The 10,399-nt window shown below is 42.9% G+C and overlaps 1 protein-coding gene across 1 annotated transcript; it reads left to right on the top strand.

The window, feature by feature from the left end:
* Positions 1 to 303: 303 nt before the first annotated feature.
* Positions 304 to 2,330, top strand: LOC139787093 (uncharacterized). Its single transcript, XM_071726186.1, has 2 exons — positions 304 to 858; positions 931 to 2,330. Exons 1-2 carry the CDS (start codon positions 690 to 692, stop codon positions 2,178 to 2,180), a joined length of 1,419 nt encoding a protein of 472 aa, XP_071582287.1. The 5' UTR covers positions 304 to 689; the 3' UTR covers positions 2,181 to 2,330.
* The last annotated feature ends 8,069 nt before the right edge of the window (positions 2,331 to 10,399 follow it).

Here is a 10,399-nt window from a genome sequence, read left to right as displayed (position 1 = left end):
ACTAAATAGTGAATATAAAATTAAGAACTAAAACGCATCGCAATCTACAAACTAATAATAAGGTAAGAAAGCATTACAAGCCCTATTCCAAAACTGATGTTATTCAATTCCATGTGCAAGCAAGTCGATATGTCCATAAAGTAAATTAGCGTTAAATTAAGCGATACGGATAAGAAAATTTACATGATGCATTATGCCGAACGATAGACAAGCTTAGCAAGATCAGTGTCGGAATCAATATGGATAACAGGTTTACCATCGGAATATTTAACGCATATCTGGCCGTTCCTTACCCAGACATACTGGTTCTAGGAAGAAATCTCCCCGGAAAAATCCTCCCCGGAAACAAGTTCCCGGGAAAATCTCCCCGGAAAGAATCTCCCCCGGAAAAAATCTCCTACGGAAAAAATCTCCCCCGGAAAAAAACTCCCCCGGAAAAAATCTCCCCCGGAAATAATCTCCCCCCGATAAAATATCCCCCGGAAAAAATCCAGCACTACTGTATTTCAAATTGAGACGGCATTTTGAAGGGCCGTTACACTAGACTGTGCGACTTTATTTGGTGCTTGTATATGTTATTATTCGGAACCGTCAACTGATTGTGCTGTGTTTACTCATCGTCAGCAATATCACCTCGATTAACAGTAATCAGTCTGTTGTAAGTACTGGTAGCGATATTATCGTGCACCATGCCGCTCAAATTTGTAAAAAGCAACAAGGGAAAGAATCAGCTGATTGCTGATGGTGAATTGTATTACAAGCATGGGGAGGGGTCTAATGGAAAAGTTATTTGGCGGTGTGTGCAGTATAAAACCGGGTGTCGTGGGATTTGTCACACGTCGTCGGTGTTACGCGATGGTACGTAAATTAATGTACTTAACAGCAGTATCGGAAATTTTTCATTACTCTTTTACTTTTTGCTTATTATAGGCATCATTTTGCATCAAACTGAGCACACAACTCACGCTCCTAACGCTGCAGCAGTTGAGACAAAGCGCGTTGTTGCAAAATTACGGAAGAAAGCGGTGACAAGCAAGGAAGCATCATCGTCATTAGTGGCGTCTGTGCTGGGTACGGTGTCGTCTCCTGTTGCTGCACAATTACCGAGTGCTGAGTCATTGAGTCGGACTGTCCGAGGAATCCGTCAAAGGAACAATCCTTTACCGCCTAATCCCAGGAAGAGCACACTGTATGAAATACCAGAACACTTTCAACAGACATTGAAGAGCGTGAAATTCTTGTTATTCGACTCTGAGGATATTAACAACAGACTGCTTATATTTGCTACGGAGGATAATCTGCAGGTGTTGCGAGGATGTGACACATGGTATTGTGATGGTACTTTTAAAGTAGTGCCTGAAATATTCGACCAACTGTACACCGTACATGGGGAGGTGAATGGCAAGGTTGTGCCTCTTGTATATGCGTCATGCCCTAATCGACGCAAGAGAACATATCAAACTCTGTTGCGGGTTCTAAAAGATGCTATTCCCGGGGTGGCCCCAAAAAATGTAATGTCGGATTTTGAGATGGCATTTTTAAAAGCCGTTACACTAGAATTTCCCGAATGTGAACTCAAGGGGTGTTTATTCCATTTCGGTCAAGCACTTTGGCGTAGTATACAAGATCACGACCTTGCGCCATTGTACCGCGAGAGCAGCCGCGTGGCTCGTAATTTACGAATGTTATTCGCATTGGCATTCGTTCCTTTCTGCGATGTACATTACGCGTACGATGCTTTGCTACAGTCGAAATTTTTCACTGATAATGAGAAGGATTTAAGAGGTTTCCTCGATTATTTTGAGCACACTTGGGTTGGCGTGTTAGGTCGTCGTAAAGTACGACGCGGCGCAATGTTTGATGTTTCTTTGTGGAACCACTACTCCTCAGTGATGGTGGCTGTTGCTCGTACCAACAATGCAGTGGAAGGATGGCACCATGCACTAAATCGGAGAGCAAATGGTTCGCATCTCGTACTGTGGAAAATGATCGAGTTGCTTCAGGCAGAGCAGGGTCTCGTCGAGGCTCACATTGCGCGCGCGAATGCTCACGCTCCTGCGAATAATAGAAACAAGCGCTACAAAGACAACGATGCGCGATTAAAGAGTCTCGTTGCAGCATACAACCGACAGGATGTGTTACAATATTTGAAAAATGTCGCTGCCAATCTGTCGTTATAAAAATGTGTTATGATTTATGTGTTATTTATCTTTGTTGTTAGTTACGCCGATTGTATTACGTTAATTGCGCTTTGTTGAATGCGTTTAAATTCCTGAGGAATGTTGCTGTCAATCTTTCGTTGTTTTAAATTATCATGAGTTATGTATTTATTGTCTTTGTTTTTAGTCACGGCCCTGCGGGGGGCTCCACTATCATTAAACTATACACATAGTGTGCCTTGAAAAGTACGTGCGTGGGCTTTTCACACGTGGAAAGTTGTAAACCCATGTGGCACCTCGGTTTTTGCTGGGCACCGAAAATGTTTCCGGGGGAGATTTTTTCCGGGGGAGATTTTTTCCGGGGGAGATATTTTCCGAGGGAGATTTTTTCCGGGGGAGATTTTTTGATGGGGAGATTTTTTCCGGAGAGATTTTTTCCGGGAACTGATTTCCGGGAGATTTTTTCCGGGGAACAAAACGTCGGTTACGGACATACTTATACGACCTCTCCTTAGCAATACTCTTAGCCCGTTGTAATATGTCATAAGTGCTCTTGGATAACAACTCATTGACGTAAATGTGACGATCTGAGTTACCACCGCATACGTCTTTCCTTTTGAGTACACCCTTTGCCCGCTTTTTAGAAATAACAATATCGCGAACGGCACTCGAGGCCAAGGTGACAATGATCGAGCTAGAAGGTGCAGCAACTGTGGAAGTCGCTGACAGTGCTTTCTTGACAGCTCTAGCGCTGAGAATATGGCATGACAAGTTCGGAACGTCCAATGCCTCTAGCACATTTTTGGCAAGCTCAAATGGAGCAACGGACAACGTCGATGGTAAACCTGAAATGATCAACTCATTTCCACTATGGGATCCCTGAAATGACTGAGCAGATTTCAAGTCTTGGATTTCGCGAATAAGTATCGCATTATCTTGCTCCAATTTAGCTAGGCGCTGACTATTCTGAGCGACAGTGTCAGCAAGACGATTTAAGTGACTAAGTTTATCGTTTATTTCTTTGTTCGTACGTCGCTGACTGTCAATAAAAGCGGAAAGGTTCGCATCAGATTTTTTCATCTGCTCAATCAATCCACGCAAAAGATCATTGGTAGAGTCATGTATAGTGTCATGCATAGTGTCATGCGTAGTGGAATGCATACGTGCACCGCCGAGTGAGGCATCAACGATGTTAGATACTATATTACAATGATCTGAGGAAAGTACGCGGCGATCCTCTCTCGGAGTACCCGGCATATTTAGTAATTTACAACAAGCACTAGCAGACTTCGTTCCAACGTAAGCTTTGACACAACCCGGATGAAATGCTCTATGACACTCAGCACATGAAACAGATTTACCAGCAATCTGTTTAGTACACTTGGTTACCGACCGAGTAAGTATAAGGAGAAGCACGCATATCATTTGCATAAATCTATTGGAAGTATTCTGCCGTGATATCGCCCTAGGGCGATTCTGTTTTTCAGACAGTTGCATGCGCAAAGTGCAATAAGGCAGAGAGAAAAGAAGGCAAGCAGAGCAGAGGACGCAAGCAGAAGATTTTCGAATTTGTGTAGCGGCGATAATTTTGAGGTTAGGAGAGGCCCGCACAACACAGAAGTGGCATAGGAAATAAACAGAAAGACTAGGATCATCGCAAAGGCAGGGAAAGGAGCGGATGGAGGAGAAGAAGGAGGAGAGTAAAGGGAGTAAAAATAGCGAGGAGAAGCACAAGAAAGAGAATAAAGAAACGAGTAAAGGAGGTAAGAACACAGAGAGTAAACACGCGAGGACAACGGAACTGTCAAAAACAAGAGACAGAACAGGAAGCCAAGGGTCGTTTAAAGACTTTATAAAGAAAAGGAGAAGAGAGCAGGAGAGTGAGGAAATAGAAAAGGCCGAGAAAGAGATTATAGATAAATTTAATAAGGAGAGAAGAGTAAGTAGATCGCCACCAAGCAAAGTTAAAAAAGAGGAAGAGGGAAGCATGGAGACAGAAAAAACGCTGAAGGAAATACTGGCGAAATTGGAGGAACAAGAGAAAGAAAGAAGGAAAGATAAGGAGGAACTGATGAAAGAGATGCAAGACCTGAGAGAAGAATACAGAAAAAGCGAAATGATATGGGAAAAGCTGAAAACTGATATAGAAAAAAGAGTAAAGCAACTGGAGGAGAGAATGGAGGAGGCGGAGAAGAAGAGAGAGGGAGAGAAGGAGAGCAATGAGCAGATGAGGAAAATAAAAGAGATAGAAACAAAAAATGAATTAGAAGAAAGGAAAAGAAGAAGAAATAATATAATAATAAAAGGAGCGGAAATAGAAGAAGGAAACGAGAGAAGAGAAAAGATTGGAAAGCTGCTGAAAGAAATCGTCAAAAAAGAGGTAGAAGTGGAAGAGATACAAATAATTGGCAGACGAGAGAACAGAATGACACTAGTAAGGTTGAATAAATGGGAGGACAAGAGAGAGGTAATGATAAACAGAAAGAAGATGGGGAAAGAAAAAAAGATATACATAGATGATGACATGACAGTAGCGGAGAGAAAAATCCAAAAACAATTATGGAGTATAGTAAAGGAGGAGAGAGAAAAAGGGAAAAGAGCAACATTAGGATACCAAAAAATATGGATAGACGGCCACGAAAAGAATTGGAATGAAAGCGAGGAAAAGCTGGAAGGCAGAAAAAGATTTTGAAGGGAACAGGAAGGAACAGAGACGGGAAGAAAATGAGGAGACTATACGAAGGAGAAGAGGAGGAAGGAAGAGGAGAAGAACAGAAGGAAAGAAGAAGCGGATAGCAGAAAGGCAAAAGGGAATGACAGTAGGCTTCTGGAACATAGCAGGACTAAAAGGGAAAAACGAAGGATTTTGGAAGGTAATAGAAGAGTGGGACATAATAACGCTCCTGGAAACGTGAGTGGAAGAAAAAGAATGGAGCAAAATAAAGAGAATAATGCCAGAGAGATATGTATGGAAATGTCAGCCAGCGACAAGAGAAAAGAAGAGAGGAAGAGCAAGAGGAGGGATAATCACCGGAGTAAGAAAGGGACTTGAAGTAGAAGGAAGAATAGAGAGAGAAGAGGAAGGAGTAGTGGAGAGAATTGTAAAAACAAAGGAGGGAGAATGGAAGATTATCGGCGTATACGTAAATAATGACATTGACAAAAAATAAGAGTAATAAAAGAATATACGAACGAAGGAGGCATAGGAGAGCGAATAATAATAGGAGGTGACTTCAATGCAAGAACAGGAGAAAAAGGAGGAATCACGGACATCTTTGGAGAAGAAAGAAGATCAAGAGACAAAGAAATAAACGCAGAAGGAAGAAAACTGATAGAATTTATGGAAGAAGAAGGGCTAGGAATACTAAATGGAACCAAGGGAGATAAAGAAGGAGATTTCACCTTTACCGGAGGGAAAGGAGAGACAGTAATAGACTATATAATAGGGAATCAAGAGCTATGGGAAAGAACAGAAGAGGTAAGAATTGGAGAGGAGATAGAATCGGATCATCAATATGTAGTACTTAAAGTAACGGAGGAAATAGAAGAAAGGAAAAGGGAAGAGAGGAAAGTAAAAAAAGTAATGGACTGGTCTAGAGAAGCTGTAGAAAGATACAGAGAGAAGATCGAAGAAAAAACAATAGATGGAGAGAACCCGGAGGAGCTAATAAAAGAAATAAAGAACGCAGTGGCGCGGGCAGCAAGCTGGAAAGAAATTAGAATAGACAATAAAGCGAAGAGAAAAAACAAATGGTGGGACGGACAGTGTGCAGAGCTAAGAAGAGAAGCAAAAAAGAAGCTAAGAAAGTGGAAAAATGGAGAAGAAGAAAAAGCAGAATACATAAAGAAGAGAAAAGAATACAGAGAAAAGATAAAAGAAAGAAAAGAGAAGGAAAGAGAACAAATTATAAAAGAAGCAAAGGATGCAAAAAATGAAAAAGAGGTATGGAGATTCATAAATAGAGAAAGGAAACACAGAAAAGAAGTGAATGAAGAAATAAGCGAAGAACAATGGAACGCGCATTTTAAGAGGCTACTAGGTGTAGGAACGAAACAGGAGACAGAAAAGGAAAAACAAAAAACAGAAGATGGTTGCGAAGATCAGGAAGGAATAAGAAGAGAGGAGATAGAAGAAGTAATAGCGGAGATGAAAAATAGAAAAGCAGCAGGAACGGATGGAATACCAAACGAAGTATGGACAAACGGAGGAAACAAATTAAAGGAAGCAATATGGAAGATATGTGACATAGCATGGAGGAAAGGGGAAATGATAGAAGACTGGAATGAAGGAATTATTGTACCAATAGTAAAGAAAGGGGAAGGAAAAGAGGCAGGAGACTACAGAGGTGTAACACTGATAAACACGAGCTACAAAATATACGCAGCTATTCTAGCAAAACAACTAGAGAAAGAGCTAGAAGAGAAGAAACTAATACCGGAGACGCAAACAGGATTCAGGAAAGAAAAGGGAACGATAGAAAATATATACACATTGAACTATGTAATAGTAAAAGCGAATAACAAAAAAAAAGGGAAGCTAGTGGCAACATTTATAGATTTGAAGGCAGCATTTGACTCAGTCGACAGGGAAATATTATGGAAGGTAATGGAGAAGAATGGAATAAGCGAAAGGCTGAGAGTTAGAATCAAAGAGTATAAAGAAACAAAAAATGTGATTAGATGTAATGGAGAAAAAGGACCGTGCTTTTGGACAGTTAAAGGAGTAAGACAGGGATGTCCCCTGAGTGCGCTGCTGTTTGTACTGATGCTGGCGGACATGGAGGAAGTAATGAGAAAAGGGCAGGAAGGAGGGGTGGTTATAGGAAATACAAAAATCTGGACGCTTGCATATGCGGATGATGTGGTGGCAATTGCAGAGGAAGAAGAGGAAATGAAGCAAATGATAAGGAGGTTGGAAAAATATTTTGACAAAAGGAAGCTAACAGTGAATGTGGGAAAAACAAAAGTCATGAGATTTAGGAAAGGAGGAGGTAGAATCAAAAGGGTGGAATAGAAATGGAAAGGAGAACGAATAGAAGAGTGTGACCGTACGGAGGTGTGACGTACCCCACGCACTATTATCATGTGTCACCGACACGGTCGCCACTCGATTTTATCGACCGAAATCGAGAAACGTTGGTTAATCGCGCTTAGGTTCCACTAGCCTTCTACCCTTTGCTGATTCCCCTTGTATGCTGTTTCTGACCTTCCTTGCTGCCGCTGGGTCTCGGACTGCTGCCGCTGGACCATGAACCGCCTCTGGATCGTCGCTGGACCGCTTTTCAGTCTCCCCGAACGAGTTTGGAGGGACCGTCAGGCACAAGGACTGGACAGTTGGGTATGGTAAGTGGTTCTACCGCACACGATTGAAATTACAAACTTCTTTCAAGTTAAATTAAGTCTTTAATTCCACCGTTCTATTTTCAAGATGTCGTTACAAATCTTCGACTCTTTATCTTACAGGATCTACGCGACTGTCGCGGGAGGGTTTTCCGACAAGCGAATTTAGACTAAGTCTTTTCTACGGCGCTTTACGCTGATTGATCTACGGATTGAGAGACCTGAACTCCTCGTTGGCCGGAAAACGAATCCTCGAGCCATGTTCCGTGGTTTACCTTCTCGTCTCGGGGTTCGCCCCCACTCTCTCCTGGTTACGCCTCTCATCACCAATCACCTTTGGCTACGCGCTACCCCGATGCTTCCGCATTCCACATCTGTTGGCCATACGTTCGCGCGCAAACAAGATCGTAAATCACTCATACTCTGACGGGTTTACTTTCCTCCCCCACATTCCGATATTGAATACAACTTGACAACAACTTTCTAAATCCTTGTTTTGTTGCTACGCAGTACTTCGCTTCCTCATTATTATTTTAACATTTTACTATTCATTACCCATACTTTTGATGGAAGCGAGGTCCTGCGTTTACACTGGTCTTTCCGCGGTTTTATTCTCGAATGCCAGATTCGCTGACATGCTTCGTCTGTCTGGGTCGTTCGCGTCCTTTCCCCGTTGTCGGTTCCCTACTCGCCGGGACCGTGGTCGGCTCGGTGATGTACCTATGCATTGGTTTGCACTGATCCTTATCGGGATGCGTCCCTCGCGTGACTATCCCACTTTAGATTGACTTACACCGCGATCGGCCCGGTGGTTCGGCCGGACGGTTGACCATGATTCCCGTGGTTCGCGCATTTCATGAACCGGTTTTGATATCGCAAGATCAATGCCCTACGTACTCGGTACGTATGCTGTACGGTATTTTCGCACCCTCATCCGACTGACACTAAATTGATTTCGCAGATGGCCTATGCCATGGTGTGTGGTCCGACCCTTGGGTCATTTGAGCACCACTGCTGTCAACGCTACCTGTCATTATGTTCGCAGACGCGTTTGCCTATACCTGCTTCTGCCCGACATACGTTTCGCACGCTTACCCTATATCCCCAGTGACCATCTCGGGTCACCACTACCGTGGTTCCGGGTTCTCCCAATCCGCGCTTCCGGTTTGGTGGCCGTTGCCCTACTTTTACTAACGGGGTGGTTCTTCCCCCGGTCATGTCTTTTTTTTTTCGGTTCGGTGGCTCGGTGGTCTTTTTGTCTGACCATCATCCCCTATTGTCCGCGTGGTACCAGCATTGCTATGAGTATGCGATCGGAACGCAATTTCACACAAGCCGTTGTGTTTTCCCTTTAATTTTAAGCAATTATACTGATTGTTGTTCCACTCATGTTGGTAGAACCCTTTTATTATCCGACCATGTTGGTCGTATGGGTCGCGTGTCCTGCACTGTCTTTCAACCATTGATTTCTTGATTCTAATCTTATTCTTGGTCCCTTAGCTGGACCCAAAACGCAAAATGAAATCAAGCAAACGAAACAAAAAACCCAAATAACAAAAAAAACGTTTAACCTTTCGATCACCAAAATAAAAGAAAATTTCTTGCCCTGAAAAACTTGGGCTTATCTCTTCCCATGACCCATAACAAAATTATATCACTTTTTAATCGGAAACTAATGATCGCATATCTCGCAAACTTATCTCTAAACCTTACTAGCTACGCGCGATTAATACCTAACGAATACGTGTCTACACGCCCGCGATTGTCATTGTTACACCTTGTGGGTGTTCGTCGGTTATCCTTCTAACCTTCTGGCGTCACTTATTGCAGCCAACACGTAACGTGGCTGCGGCGGTACCCTCGGCTTGTCCCTCCGGTCATCGGCTAAGTCGTGTGCCGCCTGGTCGTCGTTCGCGGTTACCGCCAACGACTTTCGCTTTGCCGGGGTGGGTGGCAACGCAGCCGTCGGCTTCAAGAGGTAAAAGAATTTTGCTACTTAGGATACATATTTCAAAGAAACGGTGGACAAGAAGCGCATATAAAGGAGAGAGTAAGAAAAGCCACAGTAGCAATGAGGCAAGTATGGGGTATAGGAAAAAGAATTTTTGGAGGAGACTGGAGAAGAAGAATGAAACTCTTTGACTCGCTGGTGGCAAGTGTGGCGATGTATGGAGCAGAAGTATGGGGATGAAAGGAAAGAGAGAGTATAGAGAGGATACAAGAGAGGTTTATAAGATGGACGTTAACATTAGACTGGTGCACACCCGGTTATATGATAAGAGAAGAAACCAAAAGAGTTAAGATGAGAACAAAAGCGGCAAAAAGGGCAATGAGATACGAGGAAAAATTAGAAAACGGAGGGGACAACGAAATAGCAAGAGCATGCTGGAAGGAAATAAAGAAAGACGTAAGGAAAGAGAAGTCGAAATGGGAAATAGAACGTAGAAAGTTTTACGAGTGCAGAGGATACGAAGCAGAAGCAGATAACAAGGATAACAAGATTCAGACTAGGTAACGAGATGCGCGGCGGAAGATACTGGGAATCAGAGGAGAAAAGAAGATGCAGAGTATATGAAGCGGAGGAAGAAACATGGGAACATACGCTGGAGAGATGCGCGAGGGAAGGAAGCGATGACATGGGGGAAGGAACAGAGGAGAGAGTAAGAAAAATCCTGAAGGGCAACGAAGAAGGAGAGAGATGGATGATGAAGTTGGAGGAGAGAAGAGAAAAACGAAATACAGAGACAGAAAACTGTTGAAGTGCAATGTTCTGCTCTGTCTGTTTGTTTGTTTGCTTGTATACAATATAAATGTAAATGTATAATGTTTATGTATGAATATCTAATGATGTATGTAATACGTGTAACCATTTCAAGCCGACAGGCAGAAATAAAGTATTC

Source organism: Temnothorax nylanderi, unplaced genomic scaffold, assembly GCF_030848795.1.
Source record: "Temnothorax nylanderi isolate EJ_2023f unplaced genomic scaffold, tnyl_v1.0 TNYL_tig1263_pilon, whole genome shotgun sequence".
NCBI lineage: Eukaryota > Metazoa > Arthropoda > Insecta > Hymenoptera > Formicidae > Temnothorax > Temnothorax nylanderi.
Note: the sequence above shows the minus strand (reverse complement) of the source record. Positions and strands in the feature narration are given on the sequence as shown.